The 26,171-nt window shown below is 47.0% G+C and overlaps 1 protein-coding gene across 2 annotated transcripts; it reads right to left on the bottom strand.

Moving 5' to 3' along the window:
* Positions 1-381: 381 nt before the first annotated feature.
* SDC4 (syndecan 4) lies at positions 382-26,014 on the bottom strand. 2 transcript variants are annotated; one of them, XM_044663795.1, is made up of 5 exons: positions 25,918-26,014; positions 6,925-7,069; positions 5,408-5,454; positions 4,079-4,268; positions 382-2,412 (listed from the first exon to the last, which is right to left on the bottom strand). In XM_044663795.1, exons 1-5 carry the CDS (start codon positions 25,975-25,977, stop codon positions 2,261-2,263), a joined length of 594 nt encoding a protein of 197 aa, XP_044519730.1. In that variant the 5' UTR covers positions 25,978-26,014; the 3' UTR covers positions 382-2,260. The 2 variants fall into 2 exon arrangements, with proteins under 2 accessions (XP_044519730.1, XP_044519729.1); XM_044663794.1 differs by lacking the exons at positions 6,925-7,069; positions 25,918-26,014 and having other exon boundaries at positions 5,408-5,793.
* Positions 26,015-26,171: the final 157 nt, after the last annotated feature.

Genomic DNA, 26,171 nt, shown 5'->3' with positions numbered 1-26,171 from the left:
AAGTGTTTTCAGAAAAACAAGCATCTAAGTGGGACAGCAAGCAAGGCCTTTGAGGTTTGGCTAGAACACCCATTCCAAGAAGGGAAATATTGGTATAGCTGCCATGAAGGGTAGGTGGCTGCGTTATTTGCCTTGGCAAAGGCTCTCTACACCTCCTGGCTTCATCACTTGCCAATTTTCTAAACTCCTGGGAGATAAAATAGGGCCATCTATGACACCAGGCTATTAGCCATTGCTTGGGAATTATCCTGTTGATTAAGGGATTCCCCCACCACCATCATACGGGGAGAAGAATCTGGTGGGGGTAATGGAAGTTGAGATAGTCAAGCCTACTCTCCTCTCTCATTTATCCTCCCCACGCCCATAAAATGAAACACAAGCTGAGGGCTTGAGAAAGCTTTTTATTTTTATCCAAAATATCCGTAACAGACACAAGGAAAAGCAACTACAAAAAGACAGGAGGTGCCCACTCCCACCACTCAGTCACAGCAGTGGGCAATGGGAGTTGGGGGGAGGGAGAAGAGGTAATCAAAGAGGGAAGAGACCCAGCCAGCTGGAGTCCTGGGGCAGGCAGCGGTAGGGAAAAAAAATCAGATCAGGGAGCCGCTGTCCCAAGGGAGCAAGAACAAGGGCAGATTCAGAAGAGCTGCCCACCCCAGCCAGCAGGGTGGTGGTAGGAAAGGGAGCCCCCAGAAGGCCCTGCTCTCTTCACCAGAAGTCCTTGGGATTGGCTCCCTGGGATTTTTCTGCTCTCACATAAGAAGACAGCTTGGGACTGTGCCTCCATCATTAATCCCAGGAAAGTCCCCTCCCTCCAGGATCTCTGACCAGGGCCAACCAACTCTCAACACTATGGCGCAACTGCCACCATCCAAATTGGAAGAAGGCACCAAAGGAAGAGGTCAGGAAAAGGAGAGCTGAAGTCAACCACTCATGAACTCCCACTCACCCACCCAGCCTATTTTATACTCTTTAAATCACATACTTTACTTGAAAAATATATCTATCTAGAACTGAGGCAGAGGAACAATATATTACATGCTAAGATAAACAAAGGCCCACCATTGCCCACAACACCAACATAGTTTGGGATCTGCAAGAACCTCTTTTCTTGATGTGGGAGGATAACCTTGGAAGGGGTTGAGGTTAAGGACAGTGTCTGAAATATCAAAAAGGAAGGAAGGGATCAGAGAGGTAAGGAGTGTCTATAAATAATAAAAAAAATTTTCATAAAAATCACACCTCAGGCTCTCTCCTCATTTCAAACAAAAACAAAACAAAACAAAAAAAAAATAAAGACACATAAATAGACAGGCCACAGCAGGTGCTAGGAAAATGCTGGAGGGAAGGCCCACCCAAGCTGCATCTCCCACCATGCACCAGGGCAGGAGCAGCCTCCACCCCAAGGAATGAACTCTTCAAAAAGTGGAAAAAACATTTTTAAGTTCTTTTTTCCTCTTAAGAGAAAACTCTATGAACCACTTCTAAATAAACATTCACCTGTGTTTATACCCCCTTCTCTACCTGCTCATCCCATCCCCACAAAAGAAATTACAAATGGGGTTCTTGACAGGCCAGGTCAAGATTAGCCCAGATTTTCTCCTTGGATAAAAGCTGCTATTTCCCAACTATCTCTTTTCCCTGATGCCACCCTAGGGTAGAGCACTGCTATGAGGTGTTCATAAACATCTCTATGTGTTAATAGCTCCATCTCCCTCTCCCTTACTAATGACAATGTCTTGAAGATATGGGGTAGCGCTGGTCCACCCCAACATAAAAGGATAGCTTGCCCTGGACAGATATGAGAGACCTATAGGGCCCTGCCTACACTGTCCCAAGAAATGGTTGGGTCTAGTAATTCCCTCTCCCTCCCCCAACTGTCCCTTCTCAAGTTAAGACTCCAAAATGCCCAATATTAGACCAGGTATCATAAGCTCCTAAGATCAGAGCTAGAAGAGATTTCCAAGAATTTCCTTATCTAGACTTTTGGGCTGGGAAATTATGGCCATTTTTCATATGAAATAACTGAGGCTCAGACAGATATGAGGAACTGGAAGGGAATGGGGTGGGAGGGATGAGGATGAAGAAAATGTTCTCTTATATAACAGCCCCACCCTGCCAAATGTAAAAGCACCCACTTTGTGGAAAGAGGGGGAAATAAGTAGAAAGAAACAGTGGAGACACACTGGCTGGTCAGTGCCTCCCCCTCCCACCTAGGTGCCAACCTCCCCCCTACAGTCCCAAAAGTCTATGCTCTGCCTCATGCGTAGAACTCATTGGTAGGGGCTTTCTTGTAGATGGGCTTCTTGCCCAGATCGTAGCTGCCTTCATCCTTCTTTTTCATTCGGTAGATGAGCAGCAGGACCAAGAAGATGGCAAACAGGAGACCCACAGCACCACCAGCAATCAGAGCTGCAAAGGAAGAAGAGGGTGAGGACCAAGCTGAAGAAGGGCAAGAGCTCAGAGACATCTTACAGCACCGAGTTCTCAAATCCTGAAGGGACCTTAAGATCCCTTTTTACAGATGAGGGGAAACCAGAGTGGGAAGGTGACAAGCCCGGGACAAGTACATCCTCTCAAGAGAGTATTAAGATTAAAAATGAAAAAGGCTGATATAATAATATAAATTAGTATTTTAATTAAAGCCATGCTGATAGATAAAGTCATTAGACCACGCGCTGGTAAGAATTTAAAACTGCCGCATCCATTTTGTTACCTCTCGTCTCTCCCCGAGCCTGCTAGCCAAGAGGCTAAAGAGCTAAAGAGGTAAAAAAGGATTTACTTTCGGATTTCCTCTCATTTTAAATTGTTCTCTGCGTGGTGATGCAGACGTCCCCACGCCCAAAGAACCGGAACTGGAAACCCGTTGGAGCACGGGAAATGTAGTTTGATAGTTCCCACGTGTCCATAGAAAATATATATACTTTTAGATGGCATCTCCCAAATTTCACTTTTACAAGAGAGGCAGCTTATGTGGTGCAGTGAATGGCCTGCAGTCAGCAAGACCCAAGTTCAAATCCAGCCTCAGACATTTACTAACTCTATGACCTTCAGGCAAGTTCCTTTAACCTGTCTCAGGTTCCTCATCTGTAAAATGGAGAGAATAGTAACAGGACTCCCAAACTGTTGTGCAATTTACTAGCTGAGTAAGCTTGAGGCAATTTTACTTGCCTTTTCTGAATCTTAAAAGACCTACTCTATTTCTACTATGGGAATGATACTTTCACTTTGAAGGAAAGTTGAGGAAAACGCTTTGTAAACCTTAAAGAGTTTCAAATTCCTGCTGTCAGATGGCTATGCTTATACTGGGAGGGGAGGCGAGGGGAGGGGAGGGGAGGTCTGGCTAAGTGTTGATTGGAAATTGCCTAGATTGGGGGGTGGGTGGGAAGGGCATATAAATGGCTCAGTAGATTGCAAGCCAGGCCCAGAGATGGGAGGTCCTGGGTTCAAATTTTACCTCCTTCCTTTGCTATGTGACCCCTAGGTAAATCACTTAACTTCCATGGCCTAGCCCTTACTACTCTTCTGCCTTAGAACCAATACACAGTATTGATTTTAAGGTAGAAAGCAAAGGCTTTAAAAAAAAAAAAAAGGAAATTGTCTAGATCAAGATATAATATACCCACATTAAAGTCAATTTTTTTTTTTAAACACTTACCTTCCACCTTGGAGTCAATACTGTATATTGGCTCCAAGGCAGAAGAGTGGTAAGGGTAGGCAATGGGGGTCAAGTGACTTGCCCAGGATCACACAGCTGAGAAGTGTCTGAGGCCAGATTTGAACCCAGGACCTCCTCTCTCTAGGCCTGGCTCTCAATCCACTGAGCCACCCAGCTGCCCCCTAAAGTCAATTTTTTAAAAGTTCCAACTTTAAAAGGTTACCGAAATGGGAATTGGAATTCCTTCCAGTGACTCTGTAGACACAGACACACATAGACACAGACAGACAGACAGACAGACACACACACACACACACACACTCTCCCTCTCCTTCACACACACAGAGACACACAGATACAGACAGACACACACAGAGACACACAGAGACACACAGCCCCTAAGAACTTAAGCCAAATTACCTGCCAAGACTTCAGTCTTCTCAAAGATGCTGCCTTGGGCTGTGCTAGACATGGAGACTTTGTTGTCTATATTTTCTCCCTGGAAGGAAAATCTCTTTTTGGTGATCTCATTGTCCTCCAGCTCTTCTAAGTCCTTGGGATCCTGGCTTGAAGGTTCCCCTTCCTCAAGGATGTGATTATCCAGGGGCACCTGGCAAGGGAAAAAGGCACCAACAGATTTAAAGAAGGAACCAAAAGGAGGACCCCAGCTCAGTGCTTACATAGTTCTAGTGATCTTACAAAGAGAGAGATATTTAGACAGGGAGAATCAGAAACAGACAGTCAGAAACAGAGAGAGACTCAGTTTAGTCAGAGACTAAAGATAGACCAGTAAACTATCTTTTGTCTTTTTGTATCCTCAGCACTTAGCATAGTGTCTAGCACACAGTACATGCTTAATAAATGTTTATTGATTGATTATAATTCACTCAGTGCGCTCTCTCTCTCTCTCTCTCTCTCTCTCTCTCTCTTCTCTCTCTCTCTCTCTCTCTCTTCTCTCTCTCTCTCTCTCTCTCTCTCTCTCTCTCTCTCTCTCTCTCTGTCTGCCTACCTCTGTCTCTGCCTTTACTTCTATCTTTCCCTCTCCCTCTGCCTCTGCCTCTGTCTCTCTTTCTCTGGAAGGATGGTTGTGACAGTCTTACTACACTGGCAGGCAACTGAGGCCCCCATTCCCTTCTCACCTTTACCTGTCACTTCCCACCACCTTCCCAAACACTCTTTTCTCTGGCAGAACTAGAGTCTGCTTCTTAAACACACCTGTTTGTTCTCTCTCCCCTCCAGCCTTTTGCTTGAAATTGGTCCCTTTGCCCAGAGCACCTTCCCCATCCCTTCAATTTCTTTTTTTTTTTTTTTTTGTTCAAAGTCAAACTCACCCCCTTTCCCTTCCGTATTACTTTATGCCTCTAACAGATCAGTACTCCATACTGCGCATGTATAAATTCTCTGTGTTTGCATGTTAAGTCCCCCTCCTACAGCTCCATGACATCAGAATTTGCATTTTATCCAAATAAAATAAATAAATAAAATAAAATGGAACTCAGCTCTGCACCCAGGAAGTGCTTCATAAATATTCATCTGACCTTGGAGCTCAGGGCCCATTAGTAAGTGTTCTATGGAGGATGCCAGCCCAGGCGCCAAGGATGAAGTGCTTTTAGATGCCTCTGAACATGTATATGCATGTATCTATACATGGGCCTCACCTACTCCCCTCCCATCCAAGCACCATTTGTTTGAGGTTTTGCCTCTCATTTATAAGGAAAGGAGGGAGGAATCAAGGCTAGTGATACTCACCAAGGGCTCAACTGTGTTAAGGAATGTCTCAGAGGACTCGGTTTCATCTGTAGGGACAGAGGGATGGTGGTTAACACAAGGATTGGAAGGAAGCTCAGCCTGTGAGGTATGTTTAGATGATAGAAAATTAGCCCCTTTGGTGGTCAGCTCCCACCAGAAAGGACCAGGACAGCCTTGACCACTTGTCTGGCCTCTCCAAAGGCAGGGAAGGGTGGTAGAGACAACTGTAGGTCCTTCAGTGAAAAACGGAGGGGCCCTAGAAACCAGGAAGACTGGACCGAGTTCCAGTTTTGCCACCTTCCTGGCTCTGTGATCACTTTCCATTTCTGGGCCCTGGCTTCTTCCTTGAAAATGAGGAGTTTAGATCACATCATTTTAGACTTTTCCCCTCTAATAGAGGGGTCTATAGTTGGAAGGGACCCTAGAGATCATTTAGCCTTCGTCTTCCATAAAAGGAAGCTTATAACTCGCTGGCACAGTTGTGAGGAAAACACAGTAAACACCTTTGAAGCCTCTAGGCCTTAGAGAAAGGGAAGGTGATGAATAATAAAATAGGGAGATGGCTATTTCTAGGCCTCCTGATCCCCTTAGTTCCTCCACCCTCTGCTGGGTGGACCCAGAGCCCTGTCCCAGTTTCCCAAAGATCAGCCACCATTTCTATCACTCACCCAGGCTTCCTACCTAGCCCTGAAGCCCAAGGTTGGCCCTGTCCTCCTGTGCCAGTTCTTGCCCCATTTCTTTACCTCTCCCCCCTCTCTGCAGCTCTGCCTCCACATGCCCTGCTGGTTTCAGGGCTGATACTTCTCTTTTCTTCCCCACACCCTGGGGAGCCCCAGGCTAAAGGGAGGGGCTTGTTAGGACAGGTTAGGGCCAAAGCTCTTTTGAGAGCAAAAGGCAATTTCATAGGCTGTCAGAGGGAAAAGGAACCCGAGTTCAACCCCCTCATTTCTCAGGAAGAAGGGAGCAGATGAGTCCTGCAAAAAGCAAAGGACTTGCCCAAGGCCACATAGTCAATGCAAGCTGAAAGTCTAAGGCCCCTGCTTCCTGGTCCAGGGCTCTTTCCAGGTTCAAACATTCATTTCCCAGAGCCAGAACCAAAAAAGACCCTCCATGGGGACTCAGCAGGAGGAGGATAGAGGATCAAGGATCAACTCTGCCTTTAAGTTCAGTATGAGAGAATGGGAGCCTAGACCAGAAGGAGAGGCCCTTCTAGCCAAGGACTAGAGGCACTGCTGAGAATATTAATGGGGGCTATATCTCCCCAATAGCTTTGGCGAGTTGCTGGCAATAGTCAAGTAGAAAGAGAAGCCAACATCCCACAACCCCAAAGGCCCAGATTTGTCTATGGCCTTCAGGGGCTTCATTCAGGACAACTGCTTTCCAAATGACCCTTCCCTTCCTTTTATCATGGAGAATGTCTATCCTGGGGAAAAAAACTTTCCTTCCCACATTCCATTCTAGACCCCCAGGACTACCCACCCTCCTCCTCCTCTTTCCTAGAAGGACTCAGGCCTTACCTATATCTCCAGAGCCTGACAGTTCAAAGTCATCAGGTATTTCCTCCAGAAGGGCTCCTTCCACATCCTCGTCATCTGGCAGGGCCCCAGAGAAGTAGCGGGCTTCATAGAGATCTCGGGGGTCCATCACTTCCGTCTCGCGGATCTGGCAAAGAAGAAAGGGAAGGCCTGTCAGCCAACAGTGCCCCCAGGATCTACAGCCAACGGACAGATGGGGAAGGGAGTCAATCCCCAACTTCAGGATGGATGTGGCCCCTGACCCAGGATGGGCAGGGATGGATGGGGACTTAAGGAAAATAATCTAAGCAGTGACCCAGAAAGGAAAAGTCAGGACAGAACTCACACCATATTGGTTCTGCTGCAAAAGAAAACACAGCACTTACCCTGGGAGGGAAGGCTATGAGCCAAACGTAAGAAAGCGGGAGATCAGGATGACAGGACTCACCAGGCCTATCTTTTCTAGGGCACTGGAAGCCACCAAACCTAAGCATCCGGGGCTTCAATAAGAGAACAAGCAAGTGTGGGAAACAGTAGACCGTGGCATCCTGGTATCCCAGCTTGGCCACTAACTTGCTGGGTGACCCTGTATGACCAGACCACAGGCATGAGGTATCCCCTTGTTCTGAATGTGAGCTCCTTCGGGGAAGAATTCATGAGTTAGTCTGCTTTTGGGTCCCCTGTGCATGATACACCTGGAATATATGCTTGTTGACAGCTCACTTCCTCAGAACTTGTGAAAAAATAAGCATCCTCCAAGTAGAGATGGAAGGAGAAGCTGGTGGCCTCGTCCTGGGGCACAGAGGTATCCCCGGAGCCTGTTGCTTCCCAGTTAGGGAATCCTGATTCCTCTGAATTTCAAGGGAAAGCCACCTAGTCTTTCCTCTAAGTTATCTTGAGACCTTGAGCCTCGATTCCCCTCCTCAAAATCTATAAGGAAATGTGTATCCCTCAGGCAGACTACTGAGTAATAGGCCGAGCAAAGTCACCTTCTGCCAGGGAGATGAGGCTAGCCAGGTGCTTACCACACGGGGAATGCGGGGAGTGGGAGGGAGGAGAGGAGTTCAAGCTAAGCTTCCAGCTGCCCAAGGCTCTGCAGATTCAGAGGATCTGTTCTGGTAGGTGGCTGCAGAAAGAGAAGACCCTCCCCCCTTCCTGCCCACCAGGACACAGGCATACACACGTTCAGTAATAGAGGCGCCCTCAGTGCCTGCCAACAAGGCCAAACCCACAGGCTGCACGCGGGGGCTAGAAATTCCAACAGCAATAGCTCCTGATTCCCAAACCGTGAAGTCATCTCACTGCAAGGGCCTTAACCCCTTCTGTTCTGCCCTTTCCTGTCAAGGGGAGCCCTGGCCTGGGAACCTGGTGGCCTGGGTTCTATTCCTTGCTCTAGTCTCTGACCCACTGACACTTACTTAGCCTCTTTTGGGAGAGGGTTCGCTTCCTTCCCTGATAAATCACGAGAGGAAGAAATTGCCTGTGTGGTCCCCCTCCTGGCTATGAAGTTCCATGATTAGAGCAGGGTTTGCCTAGCAGATAAGTGTGTGTCTTGGGTGCCTAGGCGTGAGAGCTACTAAGGCAGGAAAGTAGTCAGTGATAAGGTGGGTTGTATCAAAAAAGAGGACCTTTCTCACCCATTTGAAGGGGTCCAAAGACCTTTTAGCCTGATCTCTGTTGAAGATTCCTGCTAATCTATTCAGCTGAACTAGAGAGAGGGAGAAAAAACCTCTATAACCTCCAGAAAGTGACCACAGCGAGAGATCACCGAGCCTGGAGTCCAAAGGTCTCGGGTTCAAGTATGACCAAGACATTTCTTAGCTGTGTGACTCTGTTTAAGTCACTTTATCCTGATAGCCGAGTGAAAGAAGGAAGGAAGGGAGGAAGGAAAGAAGGAAGGGGGGAGGGAGAGAGGAAAGGAGACCAACTCTGCTTCAGTTTGTTGGATTTTTTTTTAAACCTGTCTAGCAATTAGAAAATGAGTGTGAAAGTAGTTTGAAAATGGTAAAGGGCTATCCAAACACATGGGTATGACACAGCTAGATCCAGAGAATCCAAGCAGGGTGAGTAGACACACTTGTGTGCTCACACACATACAATCTCTGAGTCAGCCAGGCTCCTGGCACCACCCAGACCCCAAGGCTCTGAGTCCCAGGGCTCAGCCATCTTCTCTGCAGAACCTGCCAGGCCTATTCCTGGCCCTCTGACAGTTTCAGAAGTTGGGTTCAGGCTTAGTGGGGGTGAAAAAAGGTATCTTGCATAGGGGGAGGGGAAGGGAAGAAGAGAGGGAAGAGAGGAAATGAGGTGGGGAGGAAAGAGGCAGCCACACTCTCTCATGTGAGTCAGGATCAAGCAGCTGCTGGATCTCAGAATTCCAGAATTTAAAACAGAGAACGTCAGAGCTGAAAGGGAATGTGTAGAGTGCTGTTCCCTGGAAGGCAGACCTCCCTCTCATCCGCTTGCTGAAATCCCTCTCAACTTTCTCTGATCCTCCCATCTCAGAAGAGATCTTTCCTTGGTTGCCAGCACAACTCAGCCTCACATTCTATTTCTGTGTACATGTTTAATCTCTCCTAGAAGACCATAACTCCCTGAGGGCAAGGGGTTTTGTACGCAGTAGGTGCTCAAAGAATGTGTTTGTTCAATTGATTTTGCCAAACACCGAACATGGGAGCCAGCAGGACTCATAAATGATCTAGACCAATTTCTTCCTTTTACAAAAGAAGGTAATGGAAGAAATTGCTAGAGGTAGAGGTTAGCAGAGAATCAGTGATGGGCTACAGGGAGCTACCAATCAGTAAAATTACTGATTGTACTGGCTACAGATTGGCAAAACTTCAGTGGGAATGTTTATTTATACCTCAAAAATAGGCAAACTCTACTCTAAGAAAGTGTTAATAATACACATCTTGCATTTTTTCTTTTCTCATTTCTTTTCCTTTTTAAAAAATCTTTACCTTCTGTCACAGAGTTGGTTCCAAGGCCGAAGGGCACTAAGGGCAATGACTTGCTCAGGGTCACACACCTAGCTGCCCCCATCTTTTACTTTTTTCCCTGGAGAGCCAGTTGCTAAACATTTATTGGCACTCTCCTGTCTAGAATCCTAGGCAATTATGGGACTCTCAGGAGGTGGTGTATCAGCATGCTCTGGGCACTGTCGGAGAACTAGGGATGGTGGTGCCAAGCCTCCAGCCCCTGAGGATTCCTGGTTGTCCTTCAACTCCCCTCCTAACCCCTCCTTGTGGCCCCTTTTTACACAGGGCTCAGTTTCTTTCAGAACCCAGGCCATTCAGCAATCTATGTCTGTAGAGGTCTATACCAACAGTTCCCAGAGCCCAAATCAACTGGGAAGGTCAGTATCATGTGATGTGTCCACCTCCGTAACTTCTCCCAGGCAGTTTGCAGTTTCTTTTTCTGCCTCCCTGGTTCTTGCTACCTTAGAAAGATACCTAACCAGAAAGAGACCTAGTGGGGTTCTCTTAGGTCTTGCTGGGCTCCAAGGAGAAAAGGTTGCTGAGCCTGGTACCCTGAACTGGGAGTCAGGAAACTTAAGACTTCATCCAAGCATCTATTATAGCCAGATTAGGCAAACTGCCATCTGAGTCTGTTCTCTTAAAAAAAAAAAAAGAAAAGAAAAGAAAAGAAAAAGGGCAAGGGGTGGGGATGTTAATACTTCCTGTCTCCCAAATTTAAGGAGAAAATACTAAAGAAATGGGAACTCATTATCCTAAGGTGTCTTCAAGCCCACAGAATAAAGAGGTAGAGACTACCTCAAAGCCCTTGGGCCATTTAGTCTAACCCCCTTGTTTTATCCTGTTAGGAAACTGAAGTCCCAGGAGCTATCCAAGATGACAGAGAATTAACTATCAGAGGCACAATTTGAACTTGGACAGGGTCTTCAACCCCAGAGCCAGAGGGGCCCTTCCCATTGTATCATGCTGCCTCAAATCTAGAGACCACGAATGTCAACAAAAGAGAACACACAGAGAATCAGGGCTAGACACCTTTTAGAGATTGTGTAACCCCTTTATTTTTATGTTAAGGTCAAAGAGCTAAGGTCTTTTCATTATATGGCTGTTGCTGCTCTGAGCTGGGTGTGGGGACAGGGTGGAGGAGGAAGAGGGCTGTGTGACTCTCCTCCCCTTGAGGGCACCCCCATTATCACTACCAGCCTTATAGTTACGAAGTCTATGGAGTATATGCAACCTTGGAGGTTGGGGGGAAAGATGCAGGATTAGTTTCAGTCAGTCATCAGGGGTCAGGAGACCTCTCATCTCTATCCACCATTCCCAAAAGGACAACGGCAGCAGATGCCACGTATTCTGGCTACCAGACAACAAGCCCTGCCTGCCCGCTTTAGGAGCCCTGCTGCAGTAGGAAGGCAAGAGAGCGGATGGATGTTCCTTTCATGAAAGAAGCCCCGGTGGGGAGGCCTCGATGTCCTTCTACCATCCAGCAGGCTCTCCATTCTAGCTCCCCTCCCTTGCCCACAGAACAAACACAGCGAATGTCTAGGCTGTTTAAAGGACTGTTCAAATGGAAACTTGGCCCCTTTTCTAGAGGGCTCTAGGCAGGGCCTGGTTAACTGTTTGTGAGGTGTGGAGGGAGAGAAGGGCGCATGCAGGGAAAATGTCTAAGACTTGGCCCCTGGGGTTGGATAGAGGAAAGGGATTAGAAGCTAGAGCTTCTGGCTTATTCCATTCCTCCTTGGGGTCCGGGATGTTTGTAAGCTAATTGGGGGTAGTCCAGTTATAGAGGGGGCTGCTGCTGAGTGTTCCTCTCCTCTGGCTCCTGGAAATCACTGTTGTCTCTAGCTCAGCACTCCTTGGTGAAAGCAGAAAGACGCAAAGAAGAGACTTCAGGGACAGACATCTGACATCCAGCATCCCCTACCCTGGGCGGTAAGAATTCCCGAGGGAAAAAGGACTCACGTACCCTCCTACGTGCAAACTGGGATTGCCGTTTCCATTTAAAGTATATCTTCAGGTTTCCTGTAAGGACTGCCACTTCTCCCCACCCCATTCCTTTGGACCTCATGCATCATTTCATCTCAGATCTCTCAGATTCACTTATCTCGGGAAACTGGATAAGTGAATCTATATACTCCACCAGCCTTCTTTCTCCCACTCACCTGTCTCCTTCCCCTTCTAGCTTAAAGTGACTGAGCTCTTATCAATTCCAACACAGAAGTGTCTAGAATATGCAGAGCACTGTGCTGGACATGATGGAACAAGACGGAGTCTCCACCCTCAGTTTACAGTCTAATTGAGGTGCCTGTGTATGCACACACCATGCATGTGTACAGAAAACAAGACACAAACATGATAAAGTAGAAGCGTGGCAAAGAGATAACCATTCATGGAAGAAATGTGGAAGGAAAATCAGGGGAGGTTTCATGGAAGTAGGTGGGTCATGAGATGGGGTTTAAAAAGAAAAGGATTTCAAAAAAGTGAGGGTGGGGGGGAATTGTCTGGAGGAGACAGTAGATCTGAGAATGATCTGGGAGAAACTCAAAATTTACCTGATTTGTACATGAGGGGGGCAGGTCTTTTAGAGTGTGAAGGCAATTGCTTGGTTTTTGTTTTGAAACCTTTACCTTATGCTTTAGAATCAATACTAAGTATTGGGGTTCCAAGAGAGAAGAAAAGTAAGGTTAAGTGACTTGCCCAGGGTCACAAAGCTAAGAAGTTTGTGGGCATATTTGAACCCAAGACCTCCTGTCTCTCTAAATACTGAACCACCTCATCTGCTCTACCTGAAGGCAATTCTGCATCCCTTCTAAGAAGAACTGAGACTGAGCCAGAGAGAAATCCAAGTTAATTCAAAATTAGAAGGAAATGTGGGTGATGGGGAGAGGACAGTGGGGAAGGGGCAAGGGGCTGGCAAGAGTTGTGGTCTGGGAAAAAAAATCAACCTAGTAACTTTTGGGGGGGATGGAAAAGGGAGAAAGGAGATTCCCCATTTATTTCTCCCCCCCTTCACAGAGGTGCATGCCCACGCCCATGTACTTCTAGCTTTAAATCCTCTGATCCTGATATCCAAGGTCACAAGGGAGGGCTGAGCCAGGCAGCCAAGCATTTTCCTCAGACTCAGAGAATGGAGGGACTAAAAGGGTCCTTTAAAAACCATCAGACACCGCCACCGCCCTGCCGCCCTCGCTTCGGTGGAGGCCCTAAGATGGAAAAGGACTTGTCCAAAGTCACGCATTCAGTCACTGACACTCAAAGAGTTAAACCAGGTCTCCATGGGGGCTCAGATGGCAGGCCAAGCAGGCAGGCAGGCAGCTCCGCTCCAAGGTCAGGTTACTTTCAATACAATCGCTCTGGAGGGAGCCCAGGCCCAGGCTGCCAGGCTCTAGGCAAGAGTTTTTACAAGAACCCCGTGGGACAGCCTATTTATCCCCATGCCCCCACGCAGAAGGCAGCTGCTGGCTGGGGGCTTGGGGGGCACAGGGCCCCCCACGGGCAGGAGAACTCAGGATTTGGGGGATGCTAGTGGCTGGGTGCTGGAAGAGAAGGAGCCCCAGTCCCCCGCCCCCTTCCTCCAGGGGCTCCCAGACAGAGATGCATTGAGCCAGCCCTTTTAATCTGAGAACCAGATCTGAAATCCCTGCTGGATAAGTGTCCCAAGAAGCTCTTGGGCACTGAACACAAATCTCCTGTTCTCCCAGCCTCCCTCAATAGGCTCTTTCCAGGCCTGTCGCCCTTCATTATATCAGCCCAGTAACCATCCAGAGGGCCTGGCTCCCCAGACTCTCCCCGCAGCCCTGGGGGGAAGCCTTCTCCCCGGAGAGGGTCAGTGTGCCCCACAGAAGCTGGCCAAAGCGGGTCAGGCTTCCCCAGGCCTCCTGATCTCCCTGGGTGATGGGGCTCAGCCAGCTCCCCCACCCCACCCCCCACACTCTGAATGGGAGATTTTCATAAGGTCCCAGGACACAGGGTCCCCGGCATTTGGCCACGAGCTGCTTCTAGGCCAGGGTCATTCTTTCCACAGGCATACTTAGCCACCCCACCCCCTCTGCCCTTTCCACTACCCTGGTCACCTGACTTCCAGCTCCTCTGGCTTCAGGCAGAAGAAACGGGGAACAGCTGGGCTGCCAGCTCCACACAGGGGCTGCCCTTCCCTCCCCAGACCACTGAGGTTAAACGGGAAAAGTCCATACAGATTGGCACCCCCACACTCAGAGCTGCTGCCCAAAGGAGACCAGCGGGGTACCCAGAATTGGAGGAAGATGTGTGTGAATCTATGCATCTGGGGGAGGGGACCCCGCCACTGTTTCTTTATCCAATTAGGGAGCCCATCCCCACCCTCTTCACAGAAGAACCCATTTTACAGATGATGAAACTGACACCCCACAAAAAGAAGAGTCCTGACTCAGTCCAGCACTGTCTCCATGACACACAATAGCCCTTGTTCCTCCCTCCTCCCTCCTCCTTCCTCCTTCCTTTCCATAGAATCTGACAGCAAACTTATAAGAGAAGGGATCAGTAGCGTGCCCCCCCCCCTTCCCACCTCAAAGTTTCTTCCACTCTGGGACTACTGTAGACAAGAAGGGAGGAAACACCTAAGAACTCGTTTTAGTTTAAATATAATCTCATCAGATAATTTGCAAACAGCCTAGTTCTTAGGTAAATAAATAGAGAATTCTGGATCTGGGCCCCACCACACCCCTTTCCCCAACAACAGAACAGTAGGGCAGAGGGAGAAAAGCAGCTGCGGGGAGAGGCTCCACCTCAGGACCCCTCAGGGAAGGGAAAGGAGGCTGGGTGCCCCCCAACACACTCTCTATCTCTATCTCTATCTCTTCTCTGTCTCTCTCTCTCTGCCCACCTCTACCTCTCTCTCCCCCTCTTTTCCCCCTCTCTGTCTTTCTCCCTCTCTCTCTTCTTTCTCTCTCTCTGTCTCTCTCTCTCTCCCATAGCCAGGCCCAGGCTCAGGGATTTTTTTAACACTAGGTGCAGCCTTAGAGGTGGAGAGACAGAACCAAAAGCCCAATTCAATAGAAAGAAATAGATCTGAAACCAAAGACAGGGTTTGGAGCCCCAAATTTGGAACTCAGGTAACTACAGGAGCTAGAATTCGTCACTTTCCTTTTCTGGGCCTCAGGTTCCCCACCCCCAACCCCCCCTTCTACAAAATGAGGGTCTTGGACAAGATTCCTAGGGCCCATTCTTGTTGGGACAGTGCACAAACACCACCAGGGGATTCAGAATGACCTGTTGTTGACCCAAGGGGATCTTTTCCTACAGGGAAGGGAAACACTTCCTGCGGCAGAGGAAGCTGGCCAGACTCCAATCCCTTCCCACCCTCAAGAAAGAACGGAGGAACTCATCAGCACAATGCCTTGTAGTATTTTTCTGTAAAAATAAAAGTTTTATGGATGCCCTCAAAATATTAATCATTTCCAGAAACACTCTATCGAATGCTCTCTTACAAAAATAGTGCTTGCTTCGTAGTAAAATGACTCAAAGAAAGCAACTGGGGAGCAGCTGGGTGGCTCAGTGGAGAGCCAGACCTAGAGAACAAGAGGTCCTGGGCTTAAATCTTGCCTCAGATTTAGCTGGGTGACCCTGGGCAAGTCACTTAACCTTCATTGTCTAGCCCTTACTGCTCTTCTGCCTTGGAACTAATACATAATATTAAGTCTAAGACAGAAGTAAAGGTATAAAAAAAAAATTTGCTCAGTGTCACACAAATAGTAAACCTTAAAGGCTGAAATTGAACCCAAGTCTCTGGGTTTCCTAGCCAGTAGTGTTTCTACTGCAGACTAACTCTCCAGAGGGACTAAAGGCCAGGTGCTTTTTTTTAGGGGTTGGGGGTGTCTGGGGCAAGCTTCCTCTTGTCCATTCCTTTCTTTAAAAAGGGTGGCAGGTAAGTCAATATTTAACTGACTTTCCAAGGAAAGGGCTAAACGGTTTCCCTGGGCCCCAAGGGGCCTCCCAGCCTGGATCCCACCAATCCGGGAGCAGTTCAGAGCACACATGAGTCAGGGTGAGTTAGTCGGCCTGTGACTCAAAGACTAAGCACTGAGGCTCTCTTCTCAGAGCCTTCTCCCCACTCCACCCCAGCATGGAGCCTTGTCTGACGGTAGAGTGCCAGGATGGGTTTCCAGCTCCCTCCTCCACTGATGTGGGACTGCCAGCTGGGAGTCTGGCTTTTCATACTCACAAAGTGGGGCGGCCTTGACCCCCCACAGTCTAGCACTCAGAGTCCTTGGAAAAGCCCTGAACGGAACTTCAGTTACTGGGGGAGGTGGGGGTGGCAAGGGCTGAATCCTGAATCGCTGGTTTGTCTGACATCCAGCGGGAGTGGAGAGGCCCCAGCCTCCCTCTCCTCCCCCATAGGCCAGGGAAGGGCCAGGGCCTGGACCTGCTTGGCTCAGTCACTAAGGAAGAGTCCTGGTACCTCTACCTGGTGGCCTCCCAAGCCTACAGCGAGCTCATGTACCCGTGCATGGGCACATCGACATGTCAGAGCTGGCAGACCTTAGAGCATACACTGTCAGCTGGAAGGGATTATTTTCATGGGCAAACCCTCACTTTATAAAGCAAGAGATTTAAGTTTTAAAAAAGGAAGGGAGGGCTGACTTTGACCCAACATACCCAGCTAAATTAAGCAGGAGAGCCAGGTTTCTAACCACTAGGCCACTGACTTCTCTACTATATATGTTTAAAAAAAAAAAAAAAAGATTTCTTTTTAGGTAGAGTTCATCCAACCACCTTGAGATTAAGAGTTAACCCTGTAGCTAGGTGGTACATCAGAGAGGGCTGGAGTCAAGACCTGAATTTTTAAAAGAATTTTAAATCCTTTTAAAACCTCTGTCTTACAATCAATTATTAAAGCAGAAAAGTGGTAAGGGCTAGGCAATGGGGGTGAAGTGACTTGCCCAGGGTCACACAGCTAGGAAGTATCTGAGGTTAAATTTGAACCAAGGACCTTCTGTTCTCTAGGCCTGGCCCTAGAGCCAGGTAAAGCCCCCAAGCTGGTTCCTTGACACCATTTCTTGAATGCCTTTCCAGTCCTCCCCAGCCAGACTCTGAGCTCTCAAAAGAGATGGAAGCAGGATTTATGTTCTCATCCCTCTAGGGCCAACAGCAATGTCCTCTAGGTAGCAGACAATTGGTAGGGCCCTGTTGATTGATGGGAACTGTCCAGATGTAGGAACAAGAAAGGTGAAAAAATTAACATCCTCCCAGATCAGAGAGCAGCTGGGACCTCACAGCCTAGCTTAGAACTGAGCTATCCTTCCATATGGAAAACACAATAGCAGTAGAAACAGATGCATGGCAAAATGGACTTGGGAGTTAGAAGATCTGAGTGAATTCAATCTGGGGACACCTTCCAGATCTGAGAACTACTTAAGACTCCATTTCCTCCCTCATCAAAATGGGGATAATAAATAGCACTCATGTCACGGGGCTGTGGTCAAATGAGTTTAACGTATGGAAAGCAGTGGGTACATTTTAATGGTCATTCTAGGATTCCACCTTCCTTTCCCGGTCCATGACTTTTTCAGGAGCAGCTACAAAGACCACAGCTTCTCTGAACACTAGGGCAGGCAGCTTGAATTTGCATTCCAGTTTTGGCACCAAGGAGCTGTGCACAAAGACTTACTTCCCTTCTTGGAGCCTCAAGTTTTCTTGGGAAAATGAGGGGGAAAAAAGTTCTTCTTTCTGTAACCTCTAGAGTTCCTTCTTGTTCTGACTCCTAAATTCTAGGGGCTTTCTCAACCCCATCAGCCTAGTTCTAAAGAACAGTTCTGGGGGGGGGGGGCAGCTGGGTGCTCAGTGGATTGAGAGTCAGGCCTAGAGACAGGAGGTCCTAGGTTCAAATCCGACCTCAGACACTTCCCAGCTGTGTGACCCTGGGCAAGTCCCTTGACCCCCATTGCCCACCCTTACCACTCTTCCACCTATGAGACAATACACTGAAGTAAAGGGTTTAAAAAAAAATTTAAAAAAAAGAACAGTTCCAAGTGGCCCCTCTTGCCAGATTGAGGTTTAGATCCAACAGAGGAACATCTCTGAAGGCCTCTCCTGGAGGTTTCTATTCCTCTTTCCTAGAGATTGTTTGACCAAATGTTCTGGGAAACAGTGATCAGTTCTACTGCCTGCTCTCTAAACTCTGGAATAGATAGGTTGGGAGAGGAATGTTTCCCCTCTTCCTTGTGACCATATCCTAGCCACATTCCCTACAAAGATCTAAATGAGGGCCTACTATCTTTATTTTGCTGTCTTGTTTTTGCATCAGTCATTTCTGGAGATATCCACCCTCCCCACCTTCTCTGTGGTCCTGTCCCTTGAGAGCAAAAACACTCCATTGCGACACTGTGTATATAACATTCTGCCCTAAAAATCCCTTGTGTCTCTGAAAAAGGTTTCATTCTCTATCCCCAGGGACTATTTATTGATTTTTCAATTACTCAGAGTCTGGCTTCCTTCAATGATCTTTTCATTTCCATTGATGTAGTCATTGTGTACATAGCTCTTTTTGGGTCTACTCATTTCACTATCGGGTCACACAAATCTTCCCATGTGGCTTTGAATTCTGCATATTAGTCATTTCCTATTGCTCCATGATATTCTATTAGATTCATATGCTGCAGTTTTTTTTATTCTGTCCCCTATTCTCTGACACTCACTTTGTTATGACAATAAATATAGCTATGAATACTTTGATACATACTGGACTGTCTATATTTCTGTCTTTGGCCTCCTTGGAGTCTCTGTCCTTTGGCGGGATTTCTTAGTTGCTTTCTAGAAAAATAAGATGTATAGGCTAGAAATCATCACCCCTATTTTATAGATGAGGAAGCAAGACTCAGGGAGGATTAAGTAAAAGAATACTGAATTAGTCAGATCACAAAGGTTCAAATCCTTCGGCTGCTTTGTCCAAGCAATGACCTCAGACAAAAATCACTTATCTCCCTAAGTCTCAGTTTCCACTTCTGAAAAATGAAGGGGTTGGTTTAGATGACCTCTAATGTCCCTTTCCAGATCTTACGCCTATGACACTAGGACCTAGTCCATTCAGCCAGCTTGTCTGAGCTGGCTACTCCAACAAGGAGACAAGGAGGCCTTTAATTGGTTGGGGCAGGAAAGCTGAGCAGGGCACTGAAGGAATAGGCCCCAGGGAGTGCCCTCCCCACCGGACAGGAAGAACAGGTTTGAAATTGTAACCAACACTGGAGCATGGGCCCAGGCAGCAGGCCCAAGAGGGGTGACCCACAAACATGCCATGCAAGGACAAACAAGCTAAAGGACCTTCTTCTACCCAGGCCCCCTCTTGGGAGCCTGTCACATGAGGCAGGGTGAAAGGCTCATAGAATTTAGAGTTGGAAAGGGCCTTATCTAGTTCAATTCCCTTTTTTATAGGAGGAAACTGAGGCCAAGAAGGATAAAGTGATTTGTCAAGGTCAAGCCACATTAAGGGATGATGAATTTTCTTAAAGTGGGATTTGGGGGGAAATCAAGCAGAATAGTAGGATATAACAGAAAGGTGACCTTGAACAAATTGGTCCTCTAACTCTGTGCCTCAATTTCTTTATCTGTCAAATCAGTGTTGGACTAAATTCTAACATTCTGCTCTCTCTGAGCACTGGATGATGTCAGGAAACCCAGGTTTTAATGTCAGTCCTGGGCTAGTGAACAAATCACTCTGCTGAACCTGATTGGACATGGTCCATCTATGGAGCCAAGAATGCCAGATTAGGAATCAATAAACCTGGGCTCTAAGACTTAGCTCTGTTACAAACTAGCTATGTAATGGGGACCTTAATTTCTTCATCTGCAAAAATATTCTCTCTAGCTTCCAAGGTTGGGAAAAAGATTGAATGAAAGAAAAAGCGTGAATGTGTTGGAAAAGCTAAAAAACCAAACCAAACCAAACAAACCAAGCAAGGCGTTCTCATTATAACCTCCTCTCTTCTCCAAACACTTTTGCATTAACCTCTTATTTTGTTTTCTGACTCCCTACAAAATACACCTCAAGCTCAGATGACCCTGAGGAATAGAGAATTCTGGGCCCTTTTTACTTTGTTTAAGGGGTTAACTAAAAGAAGCGAGGGGAACTGGAGCCATAGGTCAGTGGTCAAAGGTCAATGACCTCTGCTAGCAGCAGGCTGCTTTATCCCAATGACTCAAGTAAACATCTAAACTCTTCCACTGAGGACTGAGGGCCAAGCTCCCTCCATGGCTCTTTACTTCCTCCTTAATATATCAGGAGCCACTCAGGCCAGGTCAAAGTACCACACAGAACCAAAAAAGTCACTGCTACTAGAAACTCTTGTTGGAGGAGGGGGTGGGGATTGCTCCCTCCAGTTCTGAGGTACCTGTCACTCTTTAGGGCCCTCCAACCCAGCAGGCTGGCCTTGGGAGCATGCATAAGGGACACACACATAGCTTTGAGTGGTTTAGAGTTGGGGGAAAGGCAGGTGTCTTCCCCTGACCCCAAAGCACTTGATAAACACTTTCATTTCTCCTCAAAAACATGGGCTGTTCATCCGTGAAACTCCTGAAGGGCACTAGGAGGGGAAGCAAAACTGTATGGTGGTGTGAAGTTAAGTCCTAGCCATGTGACTTTGACCAAATCACCTCCCTTCCCGGGTGACTCGGTCTCAGCTATAAAATGGGAATAAGAGTGTTTACAAAACAAGGTTTACCTTGTAAACTCAAGATCACAGGTTGGAAATTAGTGCTAGAAGGTCATCCTAAGCATAACCTCAGGAGAAGCAAATATGAGATCCAGGGAGGCTGGGACTTTTTTTTTTTTAATCCTTACTTTCTGTCTTAGTAACAGGTCTTGAGACAGGAGTGCAAGGGCTAGACAAATGAGGTTAAGTGACTTGTCCAGGGTCACATAACTAGGAAGTACCTGAGACCTGATGTAAACCCAGCTATCCTCCCATCTCCATCTCCAGGTCTGGAGGTCTATTCACTGTGCCACCTAGGTGCCTCCAGCGTCCAGTGATTTTGATCAGCATCAAACAGGTTGGTAACAGTCAGGCTTTGAACTCAAGTCCTTGGCCTCTAACTCCAGCACCAAAGATCTACATAATAGAAGACAGTGCCTACCCAGCTGTACTCTCTGGTAAACATTAGATGTTGAATAACAGTATTTCCCCACCAATCCTAAAATTCAGACCTAGACGGAACCTCAGACCCTGCTCATTTTGCAGAAGGAAAATAGGGCTCAAAGGAAAGTGACTTATTCCGGAAGTCACATGGGGCATCTGGGATGAATGGGGCCTTTTCAAGGCTTTGCTTGCACAGTCTCCTCCTCTCTTCAGACCTACCTATCCTGGAAAGCAGCTTTGGTGTAAGTAGAAAGAACCTGGGGCTGAAGTTAGGGGGGAAGGACACCTGGTTTCTTCCCAAGTCCAACTCTGTCTGTTACTAGCTCACCTTGTGACTCTGGATAAGCTACTCACTCAAATGTAGGATTTAAAACTAATCTTAGAAATCATCCAGTCCATGCTGCTCAATTTACAGAAAACTGAAGCCTGGCTGAGGGGAAATGTTGCGCCTAAAGTCAAAGAGCTAACTTGTGAAAGAACAGGAAGCCAGACTGTCCAGCAGAGGCAACTCAAATTCAACAAACAGAATTAGCATCTTTCCGCCCCACAAACTTCAATTTTTTGGATTTCTATCAGAGGCACCACTATTTATCCTTCCAATCCAATCCTTCCAGGATCTCAACCTGTGCTTCATTTTCACCCTCATCCCACACAGGTCCAGTCAAATAATGGCCAGATTGTATTCCATCCTTCCACAACATTACTAGAGCCCATCCCTTTCTCTCTACACTAGCTTTCATTCTATTTCAGGCCCTCATCCCCTCTCACTTGGATGATGAGGGTAACTTCCTAAATTGTTCTTGCTATGTTTCCCACCTCCAATTAGTTATTAAAGTAAAATTCCTTAAGAGCACCTCTGACCCTTTCTCAAATTCCAGTGGCTCTGGAGTAAGTAGGTAGATAGAGAGACCCAAGGCTGGAGGTCCTGGATTCAAATGTGGCCTCAGACACTTCCCAACTGTGTGACCCTGGGCAAGTCACGTAACCTCCATTGCCTAGCCCTTTCCACTCCTTTGCCTTGGAACCAGTACTCGATATAGGTAAGTTTTTAAAGAAAAAATTCCAGTGGCTCACCAATGGCTTATTATCTCCAGGACCAAATAAATACGAACTCCCCAGTTCAGGGTTCACAGTCTGGCCTGATATGACCTTCCCAGAGTTATTATTTATTACTCTTCATTCTCTAAAACTATGGTCCAGGCACACGGACCTTGGGCCCAGCACACATCTGTGTGCTCCGTGCTGTGCACACTATAGGCTCTTAATAAGTATTTGCTGATTGGCTTTAAGTCCTGCGCTCTTTCTAGTTGACCCCAATGTCTCTTAGGTATTTTTCTTCTCAAAAGATAACCTGAACTTGAAAGGGGGTTCTGGTCCACTTCAATAATTCAATGATTCAGTCATTTAGCATTTATTCAGTTCTTTCTATGTTCCAAGGGGCAGTTAGGTAATAGGCACAATGTATAGAGTACTGGGCCTAAAATCAGGAAGTCAGGAAGTTTCATCTTCCAGAATTCAAATCTGGCTTCAGAAATGTACTAGCTGTGTGACCCTGGGCAAGTCACTTGCCCTGTTTGCTTGTTTCCTCTCCTGTAAAATAAACTGTAACAGGAAATGGCAAACCATTCCAGTATCTTTACCAAGAAAATTCCAAATGGCGTCAGGAAGAATTGAACATGATTGAAAATGACTCAAAAACAACGACAAATTGTGGGTGCTCACCATGATGACTCTAGTAATGGTTTTCAAGAATTATTATGTGCTCTACTGATATGAGAAACCACTATGTCGGTATCTCTGCCAAAAAAACCAAATGGGGGTCATACAACACCACCACCATCAAAACAATAATAATGTTCCAAGTTCTGGGGATACATATACAAAAAGACACTCTCTATGGTCAAGGAGGAGCTTTCCTTCTGCTTATATTCTACTCATTTTATTCAAGGTCTGCCTCCACTAGGCAGTATCATGACTGACCCTAGCTCAGGATCTGTCTCTCCTTTGAGAGCTCCCAAACAGCTGGCAGTGTTAATAACCACAAGAAGTTTTGATCCTTTATTTTGTTACCTGTTCAAGATTTTTGTTCAATTATTTTGTTTTATCTTCCCCAAAAGATGAAGGGCATTATTATCCTGCTGAAATGAAACACAAGGTGAACACAGCTGACCCAGGAGGATATTTACATGCAACCCCCTTTTAAATAATAACAGCTAGCATTTAAACCTCGCAATGGGCTTTACATGTTATTAACTCATTTAATAAGAATAATAACAGCTATCATTTAAAGAACTCCTACTATGATCCTGGTACTGTTCTAATCACTTTACAAATATGATCTCATTCGATCCTCACAACAGCCTAGGGAGGGAAGGTTCCCATTTTATAGATAAGAAAACTGAAAGCTGGCAATGGTAAAGTGATTTGCTGTGGTACACACTTCTAGTAAATGCAGGCCAGCTATGAACTCAGGTCTTCCCATTTTTCCCTGTATGGATTCTCTCAACTGCACTCCTCATCTCAAAGAGGGTGGGTGAGCCCTGTTCTCTGGAATTCCACTGACTTCTCTTAGCCTACGCTTCTACTGCCTTATTTCATATTGCTCCCTTTCAGGATCCTTATCACTCCAGAAAAATTGGACCAGTGGACCCCACTGCTGTTCTCAAAGCATTAAAATCACCTAGTTCTTTCAAAATTCAGTTGAGGTGCCATTTCTTCTTCTAAGCCTTCCTCACCACCTTCTTCCAAATACCTCACAGAATCTATACTCTTTTTTTTTTAAACCCTTCCATCTGAGAATCAATACTGTGTATTAGTTCCAAGGCAGAAGAGCAGTAAGGGCTAGTGACTTGCCTAGGGTCACACAGCTAAGAAGGGTCTGAGGCCAGATTTGAACCTAAGACCTCCCATCTCTAGGCCTGGCTCTCAATCCACTGAGCTACCCAGCTGCACCCTTCCCAGAACCTATAATCTTGAATAAGGCCATCAAAAACTCTTAATGGAAATGAAAGTGAAGAAATCATAAATAAGGCTTCCTGTGGCCACAACTGACTTGGTCCTATAATATGGTATTATTCATGGTTTTTGTTTTTTTCACATTTTCTAGTTGTTTTCCTAAATATTTCCCAATGACATTTTAATCAGATTCAGGGAGCCTAGCTGATAACCCAATCTAGGTCATGCCTTTGACCTATCCCATTACTTTGTTTTATCTTTATCTTCTGGGAACATGTCCCTGCCCTCAAGCAGTTTACATGTCATTTTTCTCAACTCTATTCCCAACAGTTGCTTGTTGAATAGAAAGATAATATTGTCCATCCTGTCAAAAGATTGCCCCCAGACTGTTTAAGAGGCCTCAGAGTTCTAAGGTGAATCAATATTTAATGATTAAGCTGCTAGAGCTTCCAGGCCTGGGCTAAAGGTTAGAAGAAAAATGTAAAAAGCTCTACTCCAGACAACAGATCTGGTAAAGAAGTTTCACACTGGGGAAGTGGAGGAAGGGGGAATACCACCTAGGCAGAGGAAGAGTCAAGAAAACACTGCTTCCTCATCTCAATAGAGGAAGAGACTTTTGCTTCAGTTTTTACAGTCAAGTATGAGAATTAAGCAGGGAAATCCAGGTTCTCCCTCCCCCAATCACACCTCAGGCCCACTGAGGAGGGAAAGTCAATAATACACCTCTTTTTTATGTAAACCTTTTAAGATATCAAAGCACCCATCCATCTCTTTGGATCCTCAAAACAGCACAGCTCAGGAAGATCCTTAAATATAATCTACAATATTCCCCTTTTACAGTTGAGAAAATTGAGGCTGTGAAGGGAACTACGACTGGATTGTCATCCTTAACACTCAGGAACAAGGTCGAATATTTTAACTTTCTCTCTCACAACTAGAACAAAGCTCTACAACACATAGTAGGCACCTAATCAATAAACTGACTCGTCCAAGGTCAGGTAATTAGAGCCAAAGAAAAGACTCCAACATCCAGGTCTAATGGTTGGAAACAAGAGGCTTTTTCTACCAAGAGCCCCAGAACTTTGCTTCCTCCCTCCCTCCCCTCTTTTTTTCTTGGGGGGGCGGGGAGCCAGTCTCTTGATTGTAATATACCAAAAGAGATGAACCCAGATACAGACAGTGAGGAAGGGAGGGCGTGCAAACCATCAATCCCAAAGCAACAACCCGCATGGAATATTGGAACTAGCAATGGATTTGGAGTCGGCTGCTACTCACTAGCCTCTGAGCCTCAGTTCCTTCAAAATGTAAAATGAAGCAACTGGACTGGATGATTTTTAAGGTCTAAAATTTCAGCTCTAAAGGTTCTACCTAAGAGCGTTTGATCGGCCCCCTGCAGCACCCCCCCCGCCCCCAAACAACCCACCGATTATGGCAGTCTGAGGCCCAATGGAGGGGGATGGATGACTGAGGATGGTGTAGCGATGGGATACGTGCTGGCCAAAAGGCGGGATTGTGGGAGGATTGGGCTCAAGTCGGTCCTGTCTCTGACAGACAGGAAACTCGGGAAGAGGGAGGGATCCAGGTATAGGTGGGGGTGGAGACAGAGGCGGGGTTGGTGGCATTCTGGGTCAGTTTCCCCAAGGAGGGGTGAGTTGAGGGCAGGGGAGCCCAACTCCACTCCCCATCTCTGGGCCCCCCTGTGCTTCACCGCCATTGCGGGAGTAAAGTTCGGAGGAAAACAAAAGTTAACTTTAGTAGAAGTAGCAGCCTTCCTCCATCCCTAGGGCTGGGAGAAGCGAGTCCAAGTCAGTCTCCCGGATGCCCCTCTTTTCCCTGCCCCCCACCCCCCAGCCATGCACCCCAGGCACAAAGCAGGCGCCAAGCTCTTCCACTTTCGCCAACCTCCCCCCCCACCCCCCACCTCTTCCAAGGACCATTTAGAACCACTTGGAACTCCTAGCACCTACCGATTCGGCTACCGCGCTGGCGGCCAGGAGCAGGAAAGCGAAAATACCAATTGAGGGCATGGTGCCTGCCAGCCAAGCTGGCGTGCGCGAAGCTTAGGATAAGGACCTGGAGAAGTAACGAGCCTGCCGCGCGGGCTCCTCTTATAGGTGGCGTGCGCTGCTAGCCGCCCCGCCCCTCCCCGCCCCGCCCCTCCCCGCTAGGGCTTGGGAGCCACCGCCCCCGCCCGGAATTCCCCAGCAAGACTGCTCCCAGG

This window comes from Gracilinanus agilis, chromosome 2 (assembly GCF_016433145.1).
Source record: "Gracilinanus agilis isolate LMUSP501 chromosome 2, AgileGrace, whole genome shotgun sequence".
In the NCBI taxonomy this organism is placed as follows: domain Eukaryota; kingdom Metazoa; phylum Chordata; class Mammalia; order Didelphimorphia; family Didelphidae; genus Gracilinanus; species Gracilinanus agilis.
The sequence above is the reverse complement of the archived record's forward strand: the minus strand, read 5'-3'. Positions and strand labels throughout refer to the sequence as shown.